This window comes from Perognathus longimembris, chromosome 17 (assembly GCF_023159225.1).
Source record: "Perognathus longimembris pacificus isolate PPM17 chromosome 17, ASM2315922v1, whole genome shotgun sequence".
Taxonomy (NCBI): Eukaryota; Metazoa; Chordata; class Mammalia; order Rodentia; family Heteromyidae; genus Perognathus; species Perognathus longimembris.
In genome coordinates, this window is record NC_063177.1 from 55,997,822 (window position 1) to 56,017,914 (window position 20,093).

General features: G+C 69.2%; 1 protein-coding gene and 1 pseudogene across 1 annotated transcript; both read right to left on the reverse strand.

Moving 5' to 3' along the window:
• Positions 1-12: 12 nt before the first annotated feature.
• On the reverse strand, positions 13-1,968 carry Dcxr (dicarbonyl and L-xylulose reductase). The gene is made up of 8 exons (XM_048365009.1): positions 1,857-1,968; positions 1,689-1,786; positions 940-1,094; positions 817-859; positions 639-738; positions 487-551; positions 276-393; positions 13-182 (listed from the first exon to the last, which is right to left on the reverse strand). The coding sequence occupies exons 1-8, from the start codon at positions 1,906-1,908 to the stop codon at positions 79-81; spliced, it is 735 nt and encodes a 244-aa protein (XP_048220966.1). The 5' UTR covers positions 1,909-1,968; the 3' UTR covers positions 13-78.
• A 3,616-nt stretch (positions 1,969-5,584) lies between these two features.
• On the reverse strand, positions 5,585-7,206 carry LOC125365139 (annotated as a pseudogene).
• Positions 7,207-20,093: the final 12,887 nt, after the last annotated feature.

The window sequence follows — 20,093 nt, forward strand, 5'->3', positions numbered from 1 at the left end:
CCAGCATCGGGAAGTCAGGCTTGTGGGGGGGACGGGGGTTCTCAGCAGGGAGCCGAGGCGTGTCTGGGCGGAAGAGGCTCAGGTGGCCAGGAAGCCCCCATCCACTGGCATGGTGGAGCCTGTGGTCATGCCGCTCCTGTCACTCAGCAGGAAGAGGATGGCGTCCACCACGTGCTCCACTTCTGTGTGCCGGGGAGAAGCCAGGGCACAGGTGGGCGCGTGCCCGCATGCGCCCTTCCCCCGGCCCCGGCAGGGGGCTCCTGCCTGGGACTCACCCGCAAACTTGCCCAGTGGAATGCGGTTTAGCACCGCGTTGGCCTTCTGAGGGTCACTCCAGTTGGCCTGGCCCATCGGCGTCATGACCACTGTGGGGTTGACCGCATTCACGCGGATCTGCGCAGGGACAGGCAGGGGACGGCGGAGTGGAAGGAATTAGTCCTCAGGGCGAATGGCCTGGGTGGGGGGAGGCACCCCAGCACAGCTTACCTTGTGGGGCCCAAGCTCTAGAGCCATGGCCTTCGTCAGCATGTCCAGGGCACCCTTGGTGGAGCCTGTGGGGGGGGGGGTGTGAGGCCCACGCTGGCGGGGTGGGGGGGAGGGGGGGAGAAGGGAGGGCTGAGGCCAGCAGAGTGACTCACAGTAGACACTGTGGTTGGTCAGGGCACGCTGAGAAGCCTGGCTGGACACATTCACGATGGCCCCCGGGGCGCCCCGCGCTATCAGGCCCTGGGACACGATCTGAAATCGCAGAGGGCTATGAGGCGCACGCGCTGGCGCCCTCCGCGGAGCTCGTGCCCCCCTGGGCGGGCGGCTCACCTGGGACACCTGGATGACAGCTCGCAGGTTCACATCAAAGGACCTAAGGACAGGTGGGCGGGACGGTCAGGGGCGGGAGCCTGGCTCTCCGCCCGCCGCGGCGGGCCCGCCCCCGGGGGTCACCTGTCACAGGCCTCCTTGGTGACCTCCAGGAAGGGCTGCAGGAGGGCCACGCCCGCATTGTTCACCAGCAGATCCACGGGGCCCACGCGCCCCAGCGCCCGCTCCGTGTCCTCCCAGCACGCCAGGTCCACGCACACAGACTCCACCCCGGGACACTGCATGTGCGGTGGGGGGAGGCACAGACGCCTGCGGCTCTGCGCCCCCCGGGCACGGGGCCGGCCCCTGCCGCCTGGGGGGGGGGCGGGCTGGGGCGGCCCCCGGGCAGGCTCAGGACTGCCCCGAGCGGCCCGAGCGGCCCCAGCCCGGCCACCTCCTCCCGGCCCGAGCGGCCCCAGCCCGGCCACCTCCTCCCCGCCCCGAGCGGCCCCAGCCCGGCCACCTCCTCCCCGCCCCGAGCGGCCCCAGCCCGGCCACCTCCTCCCGGCCCGAGCGGCCCCAGCCCGGCCACCTCCTCCCGGCCCGAGCGGCCCCAGCCCGGCCACCTCCTCCCCGCCCCGAGCGGCCCCAGCCCGGCCACCTCCTCCCGGCCCGAGCGGCCCCCAGCCCGGCCACCTCCTCCCCGCCCCGAGCGGCCCCAGCCCGGCCACCTCCTCCCGGCCCCGAGCGGCCCCAGCCCGGCCACCTCCTCCCCGCCCCGAGCCCCGGGCGCCACCGCAGCCCAGCCGGCGTCGGCCTCCGCGCGGCTCCCGGGCCCGGCGCTCGCCCTGGGGGAGGTGCGGAGGGCGGCGCCGCACCCGCCCGGCGCCTACCTCGCGCACCAGGGTGTCCAGGTCCGCCTGCGTCCGGCTCACCGCCACCACGCGCACCCCCAGCGCGTGCAGGGCCCGGACGGTGCTGCGCCCGATGCCTGCGGGGAGCGCGGCTCAGTGCTGCTCCCTGACCGGCCCCGCGCCCGCCCGCGCCCGCGCCCGGCCCACCTTTGCCCGCGCCGGTGACCAGCGCGCGCCGACCCTGGAGCCCCAGATCCATGGTGGCGCCTTCGGGGCCCAGCGCGCCCGAGCCTCGACTGGGGCTGGAGGGGGCGGGGCGCAGCGAGGCCAATCGCAGGGCGGCCTCCCGGAGGGGGCGGGGGCGCAGCGAGGCCAATCGCAGGGCGGCCTCCCGGAGGGGGCGGGGCGCAGCGAGGCCAACCGCGGAACGGCCTCCGGAGGGGGCGGGGCGCAGCGAGGCCAGTCGCAGAGCGGCCTCCCGGAGGGGGCGGGGCGAGGCCAGTCGTAGGACTGCCGCCGGAGGGGGCGGGGACATTCACATTAAGCCTCCGGGCGTGGTGGCGATTGGCCCATTGGGAGTGGGCGTGGCCGTGGCCGCTCGGCCTGGCGGAGGGAGGTCGCGGGACCCGGAGCGGCTTGGTCTGGCAAGCCTACTCAGCACGTTTTTCTCTGCCAAGATTGTTACAAGAAGTAGATGTGGAAAGAACTTGCGAGAACTTGTTTTTGCTTGTTTTTACTTTTTATTTATTTTGTTGCCAGTCCTGGGGCCTTGGACTCAGGGCCTGAGCACTGTGCCTGGCTTCTTTTTGCTCAAGGCTAGCACTCTGCCACTTGAGCCACAGCGCCACTTCTGGCCTTTTCTGTGTATGTGGTGCTGGGGAATCGAACCCAGGGCTTCAAGCATGCTAGGCAAGCGCTCTACCTCTAAGCCACATTCCCAACCTCCTTAAGACTCTTATCTCAAATTAATCACCAAAAAAAATCCCACCCCAGAAGTAAAGCCGTGGTTCAAAGTGGTGGAGTGCTAGCCTTGAGCACCGAAGCCGAGGGAGACCCTGAATTAAAGCCCCGCAACCAGAAGCAAAAGAAAGAAAAAACTGCACACAAAGCCCGGCTCTGGGGCTCCCGCCTGCAGTGCTAGATACTCAGGAGGCGGAGATCTGAGGGCTGCGGTTCGAAGCCAGCCAGGGAGGGCAGTCATGAAACTCCTCTCTCCAGTCGACCACCCCAAAGACGGAAGTCGAGCTGTGGCTCCAGTGGTGAGAGTTTGTCCTGTTTCACCCCCGGTCCTCGGGGTGACGGAAGCACGCGGCGGCCAGCAGCGGATGGCTTGGCTTTCCGGGCCTCAGAGGCTGTGCGGGGAGTGTGGGCGGCGCCCGGGGAGCACGGAGGACCCGCCCACCGCCCGAGGGCCTCCTGCGGCCCGGAGTAGGGAACGGTGATCGCGGGGCTCGCGGGCTCCGGAGCTCCGAGAGGCGGGCGGGCCGCCGGAGGCCGCGACGGTGGGTTGAGCGGCCCCTGGAGGGCGGAGGGCGGCAGGCCCGCTGCCCACCCGCTGAGCCCCGCCTAACCCGTGCCCCGCCCCGCCCCGGCCCGACGCGGGCGCAGCCCCGCGGGACGAGCCCGCGGCGGCCCCGGCGGGTCCCGCGGGCTGCCTCGGCCGTCGCCACGCACCGCCCAGGGCCGTCGGACGGCCTCACCCCGCAGCCCCTCCGCTGACCCCGGCGCCAGCGCCCGCGGCTAGGGCTCTGGCGGGCCGCGGGGGATGCGCGGCTCGAGCCCAGCCCGGCGGAGCTGCAAGACCCCCCCCCCCGCCGCCGGCCCGGCCCGGCGAGGGCCACGGGGGCGACCCCGGGCTCCGAGGGGCTGGCTGGACGCGGCCCCTGCCGGCGCCGTCGGCCCACAGGCCGCCCCTTCCGCGCGCCGCGCCGCCTGGGAGGGGGCCCCGGGGGCGGGCGAGGGGCGGGGCGAGGAGCCGGCCTCCCCTCCGCCGAGCTCGGCCCCGGCCCGCGCGGCTGCAGGTGGAGGGGAGGGGCGGGCAACGGGCGCCCCTTCCTTTTGGGGGACGCTGGCCTGGAGGGGCCAAGGCCGGCGGCAAACGACCGCCCGCCGGCCCGCCCACCCGGCCTCCCGGCCCGGCCTCCCCGCCCGCCCATCCGGCCTCCCACCGGCCCGCCCACCCGGCCTCCACCGGCCCGCCCACCCGGCCTCCCACCGGCCCGCCCACCCGGCCTCCCGGCCCGCCCACCCGGCCTCCCGCCCGGCCTCCCCGCCCGCCCATCCGGCCTCCCACCGGCCCGCCCACCCGGCCTCCCACCGGCCCGCCCACCCGGCCTTCCACCGGCCCGCCCACCCGGCCTCCCGGCCCGCCCACCCGGCCTTCCACCGGCCCGCCCACCCGGCCTCCCGGCCCGCCCACCCGGCCTCCCGGCCCGCCCACCCGGCCTCCCCGCCCGCCCACCCGGCCTCCCGGCCTCCCACCGGACCCGCCCACCCGGCCTCCCGGCCCGCCCACCCGGCCTCCCCGCCCGCCCACCCGGCCTCCCGGCCTCCCACCGGACCGCCCACCCGGCCTCCGGCCCGCCCACCCGGCCTTCCACCGGCCCGCCCACCCGGCCTCCCGGCCCGCCCACCCGGCCTCCCGGCCCGCCCACCCGGCCTCCCGGCCCGCCCACCCGCCTCCCGGCCCGCCCACCCGGCCTCCCCGCCCGCCCACCCGGCCTCCCGGCCCGCCCACCGGCCTCTCGGCCCGCCCACCCGGCCTCCCGGCCCGCCCACCCGGCCTTCCACCGGCCCGCCCACCCGGCCTTCCACCGGCCCGCCCACCCGGCCTCCCGGCCCGCCCACCCGGCCTCTCGGCCCGCCCACCCGGCCTCTCGGCCCGCCCACCCGGCCTCCCGGCCCGCCCACCCGGCCTCCCGGCCCGCCCACCCGGCCTTCCACCGGCCCGCCCACCCGGCCTCCCACCGGCCCGCCCACCCGGCCTCCCGGCCCGCCCACCCGGCCTCCCGGCCCGCCCACCCGGCCTTCACCGGCCCGCCCACCTGGCCTTCCACCGGCCCGCCCACCCGGCCTCCCGGCCCGCCCACCCGGCCTCCCACCGGCCCGCCCACCCGGCCTCCCGGCCCGCCCACCCGGCCTCCCGGCCCGCCCACCCGGCCTTCCACCGGCCCGCCCACCCGGCCTCCCGGCCCGCCCACCCGGCCTCCCGGCCCGCCCACCCGGCCTTCCACCGGCCCGCCCACCCGGCCTCCCGAACCGCCCACCCGGCCCAGCCGGAGCGCGGGGTGCGAGGCGTTCCGGATCTCGGGAGTCCCTTTATTGAAGCGAGGCCGGCCCCGCCCGAGGGCACCGTGGCCGGGGAAGAAGCTGGGGAACAGCGGGAGCCAGGCCCGGGGGCGCGGGGGCGCGCGGGGGCCGGACGGGCGGCGGGTCCTGGCGGAAAGCGGGGGCCCCGGCTGTGGCCAGGCCTGGGCGGGAGGGAGGCGGGGGCGGGGCCTGGGGGCGGGAGGGAGCCTGGCGCGGGGGCGGGGCCTCGACGTGCGGCGGGACTTTGGGTTGGGGGCGGGGGGCCTGGTGAGGGGGTGGAGCCGTTTGCCGGGCGGGCAAGGGGCGGGGCACAAGCTGGTGTGACGGGGGTGGGAGGCTGGGGTGGGCGGTGGCCTGCGTCCGGGGGCGGGGCCTGGGGCGGGACGGAGGCTGGCGTGGGGCCGGGGGCGGGGCCTGGTGAGGGGGTGGAGCCGTTTGCCGGGCGGGCAGGGGGCGGGGGGGCTGAGGTGGGCGTGGCCTGCGTCGGGGGCGGGGGCCCTGGGGGCGGGACGGAGGCTGGGCGTGGGGCCGGGGGCCTGGCCTGGTGAGGGGGTGGAGCCGTTTGGCGAGGGGGCGGGGCTGCGGTGGGCGTGGCCTGCGTCGGGGGCGGGGCCTGGGCGCCGGCTCTAGGAGGCCAGGTAGCCGGCGTCCACTAAGATGCCCGAGCCGCTGGTGGAGGCGCCTGCGGTCGCTGAGCAGGAAGAGGATGCTGTGGACCACGTCCTCCACCTCTGCGGAGCAACGGACGGGTTGGGGGCGCCCGGCCCAGCGCCCCGACCCCCCCCCCCCCGCGCCGCCCCCCTGACCTGCAAACTTTCTCAACGGGTGTCCGCTCCTTCAGCTGTCGCGCGAATTCGGGGTCCGCCGAGACGCTCTTGCCCATGTCCGTCAGCACCCACGGTGGGGTTCACGGAGTTCACGCGGATCTAGGGCCGGTGGGCAGCGGCGGTGCCCGTGGTGAGCCCACCGACCCCCCCGCGCCTCCTCCCCAGCTCAGCTCGCTCGCCCCACCGCCCAGCCCCGTTCCCGGGGCCCTGCGCCCTCCACTCCCCATCTGGCTGGGTTTGGAGCCCGAGGCCTCGCCCTGGGGTTCCCCGCCCCGCTTCACCTTGTGTGGCCCCAACTCCCATGGCCATGGCTTTTGGTCAGCATGGTCATCGCGCCCTTGGTGGAGCCTAGGAGAGCACGGCACTGGGGGTCGGGCAGGAGCCCAGCCCCCCTTGCTGGGTGGCCCGGCCCCCAGCCACGGCTCCCCGGGGGTGGGGTGGGGGGAGTCCCGGGTAGCAGGGCGCACTCACAGTAACCTGCCAGGTTAGGGAACGTGACGTGGGCCACCATGCTAGAGACGTTGACGATGGATCCTGGCAACTCCACGCTCAATCATGCTCCCGGACTACGATCTGGAAATCATCGAGAGGGGTGGGTGGTTTCCTGCACCCCCTCCGGGATAGGGGGTCGGTGCCGAGACCCCCCCCCCCCCCGGCCCGGCTCACCTGGGACACCTGGATCACGGAACGCACATTCACATGGAAGGACCTGGCAGAAGAGGGGGGCATGGCTACCTCCACCATTGCAGGGCTCCCCGCCCCTCTGTCTGCTCACTGCCCACATCCCCACCTGTCGAAGACGTCCTTGGTGATCTCCAGGAAGGGCTGCTTGGGGGCGATGCAGCGTTGTTCACCAGCAGGTCCACGGGGCCCACGCCGCCCAGCGCCCGGCCCGTGGCCTCCCAGTCCCCCAGGTCCACACACACGGGCTCGATCCCGGGACACTGTGGGGGACATGGGGCGGTGGTCGGGTGACGGCGCTGGCGGGCTTCCCGGGGGCGTGGGGAGGCCCGGGCCCAGCCCCTCACCTCTTTGGAGAGGCTGACCAGGTCGGCATGGGTGCGGCTCACGGCCACCACTCTGGCTCCGGCGGCGTGCAGCGCCTTCGCCGTGTCCCGCCCGATCCCTGGGGAGGGAGGGCGGTAGAGGTGGCCCTGCAGGCCCGGGGCAGCCCGGGGTGCCAGGGCGGAGGCCCCCCTGCATCCTCGCACCAAGCAGCCCGAGGGCGCCGCCCAGAGGGCTGTGGCCCAGGACCAGGGTGCACCGGTGCAAGGCAGGGCGTGCCAGCCCCGGGGGCCTGGTGTCCTGTCTGCCGTGGGCGCCTCTGTGGGGAGCCGTCCCCGCTCCCGCTCACCGGCCTCACTCACCCTTGCCGGCCACCCGTCACCAAGGGCACGCAGGCCACTGAAATTGAGCTGCATGGTGCCACCTCCCAGGCTGCTGCTGCAGGACGGGAGCGCTGGGCTTTTATGGGTCTGGGCTGCTAGGCGGGGCCTGGGTGAGGCCTGGAGCAGGCTGGCCTTCGGGGTGGTTGTCACTCTCTTGGGGGGGGGTCATCAGTCCCCAGACATGCCCGCCAGGCGCTCCGTGCTAGGGTTTTGGCCAGGACATAGGCGTGTGAGCCTGTGAGCGTCCTGACACGGGGGGGGGGGGGGCTGCAGCGGGGAGGGCCCGGCACACTGAGATCAGGAACGTTCTTTCTCCCTGCAGCCTAGTGCCGAGCGACAAACCCCGCGCATCCAGGGGTCCTGGGTGTTGCGCTGGGCCACTGAGGCACGCGACCGTGCCGAGGGGACACCGTGAGCAGAGCTGTCCATTTTGCCTTGTGTGCCCAGAGCTGAGGCCCCATCACACCGTGGTCACATTGTGTTTCCTGGGAGAGAAGCTGGGCACTCCTTAGTGGGGGGACTGCAGCCTGGCGGGGGGGGGGGATATCAGGACGGCTGCGCCCGGTGGACGTGGGGTGTGGTCAGCGTGCCCGCCCTCATCCAACCCGAGGGCTCCGCGCTGGGCCCTGCTGCCCTGCTGTGAGGATGGACACCAGGGAGCAGGTGGCCCGGGCACGGAGCCTGGACACTCCGGGAGATACCAGGAGCGCACCCCATTTTCAGATGGGGCCCCACACACCGGCCCATCCTGGCACCAGTCCTGGGGACAAGGAGTTCTCTCGGCCTGGTCGCTCCCCGAAGGGTGCCTTGCAGCCAGCCTGAAAGGCCAAGCTCGGGGGCCCCCGAGGCCCCAAGATCAGGCGCTGGCAAAAGCTGAGTGCGGGTGTCCGCCCCGCTCCCCTCCCGACGCCTCCACAGAGCTCCCCACTGGGTGCCCTGCGGGGCCAGCGCACCCCGTCCCCCGTCGGGGGGTCTGAGAGTCAACCCTGCGCCCCGCCCTGCCTGGTCTGACAGAGGGGTTTCACAGAACACGCCACTGTCCCGGGGAGTCGGGCGGGGCTGCCGAGGCCCCCAGCTCCCCTGGAGGAGCCCCAAGCGGCGGGGGAGGGCCGTGGCCCCCTCCCCCACCCAGGAGCGGAGCCCCTTGCCGACCCCCAGGAAGAGGGCAGCGGAGCCCCGGTGCTCTGCCTGAGCCTTGCTGAGCCTGTGTCAGGAGAGTCCTGACCTTGACCTGTGACCTCTCAGAGCAATCACTGGGGGGCGGGGGGGGGCGCAGTGTGGTCAAGCTGGATTTTCCCTTCACGGTTGTCAGTTTAGTTTTGGAAGTGGGAGTGACTGGGCACTGGTGGCCCGCGCCGGTCATCTTAGCTACTGGGAAGGCTGGGATCTGAGGGACCGAGGTTCAAAGCCAGCCCGGGCAGGAAAGTCCTGAGACGCTCATCTCCAATTAATCAACAGAAACCAGAAGTGGCGCTGGGGCTCAGCGCGGTACAGTGCTGGCCTTGCGCACACAAAAGCTCCGGAGAGCACCCAGGCGCTGAATTCAAGCCTTAGGACCAGCGGGAGGGAGGGAGGGAGGGAGGGAGGGAGGGACAGAACGAAGGCAGGTGCCGGAGCGTGTGGCCCTGGCTACTCTGGAGGCTGAGGTCTGAGGACCGCGGTTCAAAGCCGCCCAGGCAGGACGGCCTGTGAGACTCTTTATCTCCAGCACACTTCTCAAGGAAAGCCAGACGTGGCGCTGGGGCTCAGCGTGGTAGAGGGCTAGCCTTGAGCCCAAAGAGCTCGGGGACAGAGCCCCGGCCCTGGGTTCGAGGCCCAGGATCAGCAAAAACAAAGAAAAAGGAGAAGAGAGAAAGAAGGTTGAGTGAGCCGAGAGCCCGTGCTCATGGCCCGTGGGGCTGGGCTTGGGGAGGGTCTGGGGGGGCCGCAGCTTCCTGTCTGGGGCGGGGCTTGGTGAGGGTCGGGGGGGCCCCCAGCTTCCTGTCGGGGGCGGGGGCTTGGGGAGGGTCTGGGGGGCCCCCAGCTTCCTGTCGGGGGCGGGGCTTGGGGAGGGTCTCGGGGCCCGCGGGCGGCCGTGGCCTCCACATCCTGCTGGACAGCCTCCCACGCAGGGCACCAGCCCCCAGCCACCCGCGCTGGCCCACCCGGCCCGTGGGGCTGTGCCGGGCCCTGGTGGGGTGGGCGTGGCGCCAGTTGCTGGGGTGGGAGACGCTGCGGCGGAGGCGCGCCCGCCGAGGACCCCCCCCCCCCCCCCGCCACAGTGTGCGCCCCTGGACACTGGCCGAGTGCTGAGGACCCCAGGACAGCCCCCCCGTGGCCAGGGACCAGCGCAGGCCGCCGTCCCCCCTCCTGACTCCTGCCGGGGTGGGAGGGCCAGTTTCCGATTTCAGGCCTCAGAAACCTCGCCCTCTTATATAAGGAGATTACAGCAGGCCTTGGGGCTTGGAGCGGCCCCAGCCCCTCCCCTGTGCCCTGGTGGTGGGGGGGAGGGGTGGGCCGGGGTCACCCCTGCACGATGGGGGGGCGCTGGGGTGGAGGAGAGGGCCCAGGCCGCCCCCTGTGCCCGCACAGTTTGGGGGGGGGGCCCAGAGGGCTGGATGAGGAGGGCAGCGCCTCTATGATCTCGGGGTCCCACCGAGAGGACAGGTGTTTCCCCTCACTGCGCTTTGGTTTCTCGTCAGTCATGGGACTTGAACTCAGGGCCTGGGCGCTGCCCCTGAACCTCTTTTGCTCAAGGCTGGCGCTCTACCACTTGAGCCACAGCGCCCCTTCCGGCTTCTCAGCGTAGTTTTTTGGCAGTATGAGTTTTACAGACTTTTGCTGCCCAGGCTGGCTTTGAACCGAGGTCCTCAGATTTTCAGCCTCGCAGGCGTGAGCCCCACCACACCGCATTCTTCCTTCTTCTTCTTTTTTACAGTCCTGGGTCTCGAACTCAGGGCCTGAGCACTGTCCCTGGCTTCCTTTTGCTCAAGGCTAGCACTCTGCCACTTGAGCCACAGTGCCACTTCTGGCCATTTTCTATATATGTGGTGCTGGGGAATCGAACCCAGGGCTTCATGTATACGAGACAGGCTCTCTGCCACTAGGCCACACTCTCAGCCCCCCTTCTCTTCTTCTGCCCCCTTCCCCTCCCTCTTCCTTTTGGGGGCTGCTGGGGTTTGCTTTTGCTAGGCAAGCATTCCACCACTTGAACCTTGGACCCCAGATCAACATTCTTAAGTGTTTCTAGAACTTCCCTGGCCTGAGCGCCTGGGGCTTAGGCTCCTTCCTCTTCTCAGTCTGCCAGGCCCGGTGCCCAGTGCAGTTTTTGTTTTGTTTGTTTTTAAATATTCAGAGTTTGTGCAACCCTCAGATATTGAACTGTCGCTGCACCATGGTTGCTAGGAGAAGTGCACACAGGTCGGGCCGGCAGCCCCCCCCCCCCGCCCCAGGGGCCACGAGAGAAGCAAGGGCCCCGTGTCTGGCTGAGGCTGCCGGCCCGGGCCTCCTGCCCTTCCGTCGGGCCTGATCTCTCCCTGAGGGGTGCCTTGCAGCCAGCCTGAAAGGCCAAGCTCGGGGGCCCCCCCGAGGCCCCAAGATCAGGCGCTGGCAAAGCTGAGTGCCGGGTGTCCGCCCCGCTCCCCTCCCCGACGCCTCCACAGAGCTCCCCACTGGGTGCCCTGCGGGGCCAGCGCAACCCCGTCCCCCGTCAGGGGGTCTGAGAGTCAACCCTGCGCCCCGCCCTGGCCTTGTCTGACAGAGGGGTTCACAGAGCACGCCACTGTCCCGGGGAGTCGGGCGGGGCTGCCGAGGCCCCCAGCTCCCCTGAAGGAGCCCCAAGCGGTGGGGAGGGCCGTGGCTGGGGGAGGGGGGGCCCCCGCAGTGTGGTCAGGCTGGATTTTCTCTTCACTGTTGTCAGTTTAGTTCCCCCCCACACCCCATCCTCCCCCTGCCCCTCCACCAGTCCTGGGCCTTGAACTCAGGGTCTGAGCACTGTCCCTGGCTTCTTCTTGCTCAAGGCTAGCACTCTGCCACTTGAGCCACAGCGCCCCTTCTGGCTTTTCCTGTGTATGTGGTGCTGAGGAATCGAACCCAGGGCTTCATGTATGTGAGGTGAGCGCTCTATCTAGGCCACACTCCAGCCCCTATCAGTTTAGTTTTGAAAGTCAGAGCAACTGGGCACTGGTGGCTCGCGCCTGTAATCCTAGCTACTCAGGAGGCCGACACCTGAGGATCATGGTTCAAAGCCAGCCAAGGAAGAACCTCCGTGAGACTCTTAGCTCCAATTAACTACCAGAAAACCAGAAGTGGCGCTGTGGCTCAAGCGGAGAGTGCTAGCCTTGAGCAAAAGAGCTCACAGACAGTGCCCAGGCCCTGAGTTCAAGCCCCACGACTGACCAAAAAAAAAAAAAAGGAGCAGGGTGCTGACTGGCACTGGCCCTTGTCATCCATTCTGCCATCTTCAATGCTCCAAGGCCCAGGACTACCTGGAAAGCCTTTCCTACCGACCCAGGATTCCATTTCTATCTGTGTGGAGCAGAACTCTAGGCAGCTTTTGTAAACTAGTGGCCTCCTCTGGCCCCTGGCTTGGACTCCAGATGGGAGGGAAGGCCGGCTCATGGTCTGCATAGAGTTGGCAGCAACTAGGTTCAGTGCAGATCCAGGGAGCTGCCGGTCCTTTAAAAGATTGTCCCAGGGGCTGGGGATATGGCCTGGTAGAGTGCTCGCCTCGTATACATGAGGCCCTGGGTTCGATTCCCCAGCACCACATATACAGAAAATGGCCAGAAGCGGTGCTGTGGCTCAAGTGGCAGAGTGCTAGCCTTGAGTGGGAAGAAGCCAGGGACAGTGCTCAGGCCCTGAGTCCAAGCCCCAGGACTGGCCAAAATAAATAAATAAATAAAAGATTGTCCCAATACTTGTCACGTTGCTCCGCATTGTGTTTTGGCTGACGTTCTTCTCTGATGTGTTCTGTTAGGCCACCTAGAGTGACTCCCAGCTCATTCCAGTACTGCACGGAGCACACCAAAAACGTTTGTGTATTCCTTCCTGCGTCTCCCACAGGGGCAGGCCCCATGGCTCTGGACTGAGCATGCCCAGCAACTTCCCTACCATCTTCCTCCTTCTTGAGTCAGAGTCTTCTTGTGCAGCCTAGGCTGTCCTCACAGTCTTCCTGCCTCAGCCTCCCCAGTGCTGGATGACAGACGCAGACCGCCACGTCTGGCTCATCTTTCCCTTTATGGACACGCGTCCGCCTACCTTCGATGGCGCATGCTCAGAAACGCCGGTCCCTCTGCGAGCCTCACTACGGGTGTGTGTGCAGCCTCCTCCAATGCAACCTGTTTCCTTTTGTTCGGGAAGAGCTCTGCCCTGCACGGTGTCCCCGCGCTCCGCTCACGAGTTTTATTTCCTGGCTGTGCCTTTTGGCTTTGCGCACCCCGACGTGGGAGCCCATCGCATTTGGCCGGCAGTAAGGGACGTCCTGCCAGGCACCATGGCTCACCTCTGCAACCTCGGCTGCTTGGGAGTTTAGATCAGATGTCAAAGCTGCGAGCCGGTGGCTCACACTGTAACCCTAGCTGCTCCGGAGGCAGCGATCGGAGGATTGTGGTTTGACACCAGCCTGGACAAGAAAGACTCCAGTTAATCACTGGGAAACTGGCAGTGGCGCTGTGGTTCAAGTGGTAGGGAAGTACCCAAATCCCGAGACCCCCAAAGACAACCACCAGAGTCCAGAGTCAAAGCCAAACCGCAAGGGTCGTTTTATTGCGAGTTCGAACCCGGTTCCCCCCCCCACCTCCGCACACTCATTGCCAGTGACGCTGAGAGGCCCCGAGCACGATTCCAGCACTGCTTTTATAGACGGGCACGGGGTAGTTGGGGAAGACCCCTGGTTACAAGTACACCATTGGTTGCCATTTGCCCCAGTTCACCGGTCGCCTCAGGATTGGCCTGGGTCTCCCCGCCGAAGTATGGCGCCAGGCGGCCTTAACCTTGGGGTGCAGATTCGGGCGGGCCTCCAGGAGTGGTCACGTAGCCACATTCCCGGAGCCAGCTGATTCCTATCTCCTGTGCCCAGGTCCGGGCCGGGGTCCGAGGCCGGGCACTTAGCCACGTCCGGCCTTGAGTGGGCTCCGGGCGCAGACGATTAATCACGCCCCGGCGCCAGGTGGCCGGGCTCTCCAGTGCCCAGATTGGGGTATGCACAGAGTTCACAGAGGGGCGCGTGGTGACAGTGGCTACAGGAAGGCTGCGGTATTTTTCCACTTCCCCGTGGGTTAGCAAGCAAAGGCACAGGAGCAAAATAGCTGTTAGGGCCTGACGGTCACAATTTTATTCTCTACGCTCTTCAGCAGAGCGCTAACCTGAGCAAAAGAGGCTGGGGGACAGCGCCCAGACCCCGAGTTCAAGCCTCCGGACACACACGCGCACGCACACACACGCGCACGCACACACACGTGCACGCATGCACACACACACGTCCCAGCACCCAGGATCCAGGCACGCTCAGGTCACACCCGAGAGCTACCGGGTGTTGCTTGGCGGTGATGGGTCGGTCGCCAGCTGCCCAGCCCCTTCCCTGCCCCTGCCCGCTTCTCACCGGGGGCAGAGCCGTCGCTGCCTCCACAGCAGCGCCTCCCGCAGGCAGCGCCCTTGCTCTGCGGCGTGAGGCCTCCCGTGGGGGCTGTGGGAGACATTCTGCCCGCGCGGCCTGAGGGGAATGAGGACCGTGGCTGCTTCCGTGTGTGCGTGTGCGTGTGCGCGCGTGTGCAGTGCTGGAGCCCACGGGGCCGCGGCGTCCGGAGTGTCCACCAGGCTGGCCGCTGAGGATTGTGGGAAGCAGACGTGGCTCCGCGGGCTCCAGGCCGTGTGCTGGGCTGGGCGCTGCCCCCACCGGGGCGCTGTGGGCAGGAGCTTCGTTCTGTCCGCAGGGCGTCTGCGCAGTGACGTGGGCGCGTCCCGGGTGGGAGGCGCGCCCGGCCGCCGCGCGGTGTTCTCCGGGGCCTGCGGGCTGGGGCGCTGAGGACGGACGCGTGACCCGGGCGCGGTGTTCTCCGGGGCCTGCGGGGGCGCTGAGGACGGACGCGTGACCCGGGCGCGGTGTTCGCCGGGGCCTGCGGGGGCGCTGAGGACGGCCGCGTGACCCGGGCCAGGCCCGCGAGCCCGAGGGCAGCCCGGGCCCCGCGCCCCGCTAGCGCCTCCTCTGCAGAGCAGGGCCTGTGGGCACCCGGCGGGGCCCGGGACCTCCGGTCTCCAGCTCATCTGCAAACTCCCCTTTCCCACAGGGCCCCCCTCTCTCTCGTGCCCCCCTCGGCCCACTGCTGGGACTCTGGGGTTGAGGCTGTTTCCTGCTCCCCCCTGGAGGGGGGGCCGTGGCACGTGGGGCTGTGCCCCTCTCAAGAGGGGGCACTCTGGGTATCATTCCAGTGGCCAAGGTCAAAGCAGGTCAGCGCACAGCTGGTCCGAACTGGCCACCTGCCGCGTGCAGCCCGAGTCCTTGCCTGTCTGGCCACTGCGGAGCAAGCCCGGCCCCGCCCCGGCTGTGCCTCCCTCTGGGAGGGCAGCCTGGAGGGAGGTTGGGGCGTAGGACCGGCGCCAGGCCTGGGACTCCCCGGAAGGGGCTTCGGGGGGCATGTCTGCAAGGCACACAGGCACCACGCACACCGTGTGCACACGCGAGGGCCCTTCTGACATGGGAAGGGCCTGGGAGCGGCAGGCCGAGGAGCTCCGCGCGGGCCTGGCCTCCGGGGAGGGGAGAAGCTCGGCGCGCACCGGGCCTGTGACCCTGGATCCACAGCCAGGCCTAGGGCCAGGGCTAGGGGTAGGGATTTGACCAAGGCTGGGGCCAGGGCCAGGGCTAGGTTTAGGGCTAGGGCTAGGTTTAGGGCCAGGGCTAGGTTTAGGGCTAGGGCTAGGTTTAGGGCCAGGGCTAGGTTTAGGGCCAGGGCTAGGTTTAGGGCTAGGGCTAGGTTTAGGGCTAGGGCTAGGTTTAGGGCCAGGGCTAGGTTTAGGGCCAGGGCTAGGTTTAGGGCTAGTGCTAGGTTTAGGGCTAAGGCTAGGTTTAGAGCTAGGGTTAGGGCTAGAGCAAGGGCTAGGTGTAGGCCTAGGGCCAGGGCTAGGGGTGGAGTTAGTGGTATGGCTAGGGTTAGAGCTAGGGTAGGGGAAGGGCTTGGGTGAGGACTACTCTGGGAATGCAGGGGCCTCAGGTAGACGTGGACACCGTCCTTCAACAAGCTGCCTTCTCACATTTCTTCTCGAGGCCCCTCAGGACGTAGGTCTATTTGCTTTTCCTGTTTTCAGGGTGTGGATTCTCCTTGACAAAGCCACCTGAAACTGGACGCCAAATTCACAAGGGGACACCTGAGCCAGGAGTGGGCAGAATGGGGCTCAAAGCCGTCGGTGTGAGGCAACCTGATTCTGGGAGGGAGGGATTGAGGGAGGGAGGGAGCGAGGGTGGTACAGGCTGGGAAGGCAGTGTGGGAGGTCAGGCTCAGGGCTGGAGGAGGGTGCAGCCTGTCCTGATCCAGCCTTCCCCCCCTCCGCGTGCCGCACACAGGCTCCAGCCTCTGCGCCCATGCGGGCCCCAGGCACACAGGGTGAATGGGAGACACACGTGTGTGCGCATGTGCGTGACCTGCGTACACACACAACACGGGCACCGCACACGCACGGCACGGCAGCCCCCGCAGGCGCACACAGCAAACCCACGCGTGTGCCGCGCAGACGCGCACGGGCACCGGAGGCCGAGAGCCCAGGACCGCGGCGGGAAGGCGGCCGCGGCGGGCACGTCTGCGACTCTGACCCCAGCGAACCAGCAAAGCCCAAAACGGGGCTGCAGCTCCAGGGGTGGAGTGCCAGCCTACGAGAGGGGGTGAGAGAAAGAAAGAAGGGGGCTGGGAATGCGGCCTAGTGGTAGAGTGCCTGCCTCGTATACATGAGGCCCTGGGTTCAATTCCCCAGCACCACATATACAGAAAACGGCCAGAAGTGACACTATGGCTCAAGTGGCAGAGTGCTAGCCTTGAGCAAAAAGAAGCCAGGGACAGTGCTCAGGCCCTGAGTCCAAGGCCCAGGACTGGCAAAAAAAAAAAAAAAAAAAAGAAGGAAAGGAAGATAGGAAGAAGGAAAGAAAAGAAACGCAGAGAGGGAGAGAGAAGAAAAGAGCGAAAGCGAGTCAGCCAGTAGGCAGGGGAGCGTGTGGCCCTGGCTCCTCAGGAGGCTGAGGTCTGAGCACCGTGGTTCAAAGCCGCCCAGGCAGGACAGCATGTGAGACTCTTTATCTCCAGCACACTTCTCAAGGAAAGCCAGTGGGCGGCGCTGGGGCTCAGCGTGGTGGAGGCTCTGCGGCAGAGGCGCGCCCGCCGAGGACCCCCCCCCCCGCCACAGTGTGCGCCCCTGGACACTGGCCGAGTGCTGAGGACCCCAGGACAGCCCCCCGTGGCCAGGGACCAGCGCAGGCCGCCGTCCCCCCTCCTGACTCCTGCCGGGGTGGGAGGGCCAGTTCCGATTTCAGGCCTCAGAAACTCGCCCTCTTATATAAGGAGATTACAGCAGGCCTTGGGGCTTGGAGCCGCCCAGCCCCTCCCCTGTGCCCTGGTGGTGGGGGGGAGGGGTGGCCAGGGTCACCCCTGCACGATCGGGGGGCGCTGGGGTGGAGGAGAGGGCCCAGGCCGCCCCCTGTGCCCGCACAGTTGGGGGGGGCCCAGAGGGCTGGATGAGGAGGGCAGCGCCTCTATGATCTCGGGGTCCCACCGAGAGGACAGGCGTTTCCCTCACTGCGCTTTGGTTTCTCGTCAGTCATGGGACTTGAACTCAGGGCCTGGGCGCTGCCCCTGAACCTCTTTTCCTCAAGGCTGGCGCTCTACCACTTGAGCCACAGCGCCCCTTCCGGCCCTTTCTGTACACGTGGTGCTGGGGAATCGAACCCAGGGCTTCATGTATACGAGACAGGCTCTCTGTCACTAGGCCACACTCCCAGCCCCCCTTCTCTTCTTCTGCCCCCTTCCCCTCCCTCTTCCTTTTGGGGGCTGCTGGGGTTTGCTTTTGCTAGGCAAGCATTCCACCACTTGAACCGTGACCCCAAATCAACATTCTTAAGTGTTTCTAGAACATTCCCTGGCCTGAGCGCCTGGGGCTTAGGCTCCTTCCTCTTCTCAGTCTGCCAGGCCCAGTGCCCAGTAGTTTTGTTTTGTTTGTTTTTAATATTCAGAGTTGTGCAACCCTCAGATATTGAACTGTCGCTGCACCATGGTTGCTAGGAGAAGTGCACACAGGTCGGCCAGCAGCCCCCTCGCCCCAGGGGCCACGAGAGAAGCAAGGGCCCCGGTGTCTGGCTGAGGCTGCCGGCCCGGGCCTCCCTGCCCCAGGCGCGAGGGCTGCCCTGCAGCGCCCTCTGCTGCCGGCGGTCCCCCCACACCCACCGAGAGCAGGTGGAAGGGCATCGTGCAGCCCTGCGTGCCAGTGGCCACACAGTCACCCCACCTGCTGTCTCTCAGGGCCAGCAGAGCAAGTGCTGATCGGGATCTCAAGTAAGTTTTGGTGTTGTCTTCTTCTTTTTTCCCCAGTCCTGGGCTTGGACTCGGGGCCTGAGCACTGTCCCTGGCTTCTTTTTGCTCAAGGCTAGCACTCTGCCACTTGAGCCACAGCGTCACTTCCAGACCTTTCTGTACACGTGGTGCTGGGGAATCGAACCCAGGGCTTCATGTATGGGAGGCAGGCTCTCTGTCACTAGGCCATGCTCCCAGCCCGGTGCTCTGCCTCTTGAGCCATGAGCAGCCCTGCTTCTTGCTGGTCAGCTGGAGACAGTCTCGTGACCTCTTCTGCACCGGCTGGCTTTGAACTATGATCCTACCGGGCTCCGCCTTCCGAGTGGCTACCGTCACAGCGCGCAGCTCTCACGACTCACCTGCGACAAAGCTTCTGTCGTGGGATCCGCTCCGTTACTGATCTAGCACAACGTGCCTCGTTCAAGGAGATGGAAGGGGAAAAGCATTTTGCCCGCGTTTCTCGCTGGCGAGAGGCCCCAGCGCCAAAGGTCTTGGGTGTGTCTTTCTCTTCCTCTGCAGTGGGCACGGACACGGCGCCCGCAGAGCCCGGGGCCCGCTTCCCTCGTGCAGCTCTGCCCCGCAGCCGCCTGGGGTTGTCCCGTGCCCCGTCCCCCCGCCCCCCCATCTGGTGGGAGACCGCGGCTCTAGGGTGGCCCACTTGGGGCTACTCTTGGGGGGGGCAGTAGGCCAGCCCACCCTCTCCTGGGCCTGGTGAAGTCTGGATATTTCTGTTTGGGGGAGGGGAAGTCACCCCCGCGCACTGGAGCCGCCCAGAGAACTCCAGCTGCTCCTCTGTGACCCCCCGTGCCCTGTGCCCCCCGTGCCCCTGTACCCCCCCCGTGCCCTGTGCCCCCCGTGCCCCGTGGCATCCCCACGCCGCCCCATCTTCCCCCGCCCCGGGCCAGCAGGCCCTGGGATCTGCGCGGTCATCGCGCTGCAGGCCCGGCCCTGCCCACGAGTGGCCGCCGGGACCAAAGCTGACGACGCCTCCTCACCAAGGCCGCCCTCCCCGGGGGCGCCCATGGCAGACGCCGCGGCGGCCAGGAGCGCTGGGGGGGAGGGGGCAGGCGTGGGAGGGCCGCGGGGGGGGCAGGCGTGGGAGGGCCGCGGGGGGGGGGCAGGCGTGGGAGGGCCGCGGGGGAGGGCAGGCGTGGGAGGGCGGGGGGGGAAGGCGTGGGAGGGCCGCGGGGGAGGGCAGGCGTGGGAGGGCGGGGGGGGCAGGCGTGGGAGGGCCGCGGGGGGGGCAGGCGTGGGAGGGCCGCGGGGGGGGGGCAGGCGTGGGAGGGCCGCGGGGGGGGCAGGCGTGGGAGGGCCGCGGGGGGGGCAGGCGTGGGAGGGCCGCGGGGGGGGGCAGGCGTGGGAGGGCCGCGGGGGGGGGCAGGCGTGGGAGGGCCGCGGGGGGGGGGCAGGCGTGGGAGGGCCGCGGGGGGGGCAGGCGTGGGAGGGCCGCGGGGGGGGGGCAGGCGTGGGAGGGCCGCGGGGGGGGGGCAGGCGTGGGAGGGCCGCGGGGGGGGGCAGGCGTGGGAGGGCCGCGGGGGGGGGGCAGGCGTGGGAGGGCCGCGGGGAAGGGCGGTCGAGAGAGGGCAGGCGTGGGAGGGGGGCCGCGAAGTCCCACACCGCTCGCCTGCGCACGGGACCCCACCCTCCGCCTTTCCCGTCCCGGCAGGAGCGAGGTCCGTCCTCGCGCCCACGGGCTGGACCCACGCGGAGTGGGGGAGGCTCGCCAGGACGAGCGCGGAGGGAAAGGAGGCCCCAGACCCCACGTCCGCGCCGGATCCGGAGGAGGGCGGCGGAGGCCACGCCCACCGGGAGGCAGGGGCCGGCCACGCCCACGGCCACGCCCACGTGGGAGGGGCGGGCACACCCACCGGGAGGCAGGGGCCACGCCCACGCAGCCACAGGCAGGTGGGAGGCAGAGGCCACGCCCCCGGGAGGCAGAGGCCACGCCCCCGGGAGGCAGAGGCCACGCCCCCGGGAGGCAGAGGCCACGCCCCCGCGAGGCAGAGGCCACGCCCCCCGCGGCCTCAGGTCCACTCCGAAGGCCCAGGGCCAGTTCTCGGGAGCTCCAGGAAAGGGGCTGGACCCGGGGTCTCCCGTGGGGCTCGCGGGCGTCGCTCATCACCAGCCCGCGTGTGCCACCCCTGCCATCCATGGTCCCCCTGAGACCTGTGACCTCTGACCCCGAGCGTCCTTCAAGTGATGTTTCCGAGTTTCACTCACTGCCCTCACACTCCGGGTCCTCCGGCCTCGGCCTCTGAGAGGGGGTGCAGGCGGGGCCACCATGCCAGACACCTGGCTGCCTCCCTGGACCCGTGAAAGGGCGGGACAAGCCAAGGGTGGGAAACGCCAGAACCAGGAAATGCGCTCGGTCTCCACCCAGCACCCCAGAGTGCA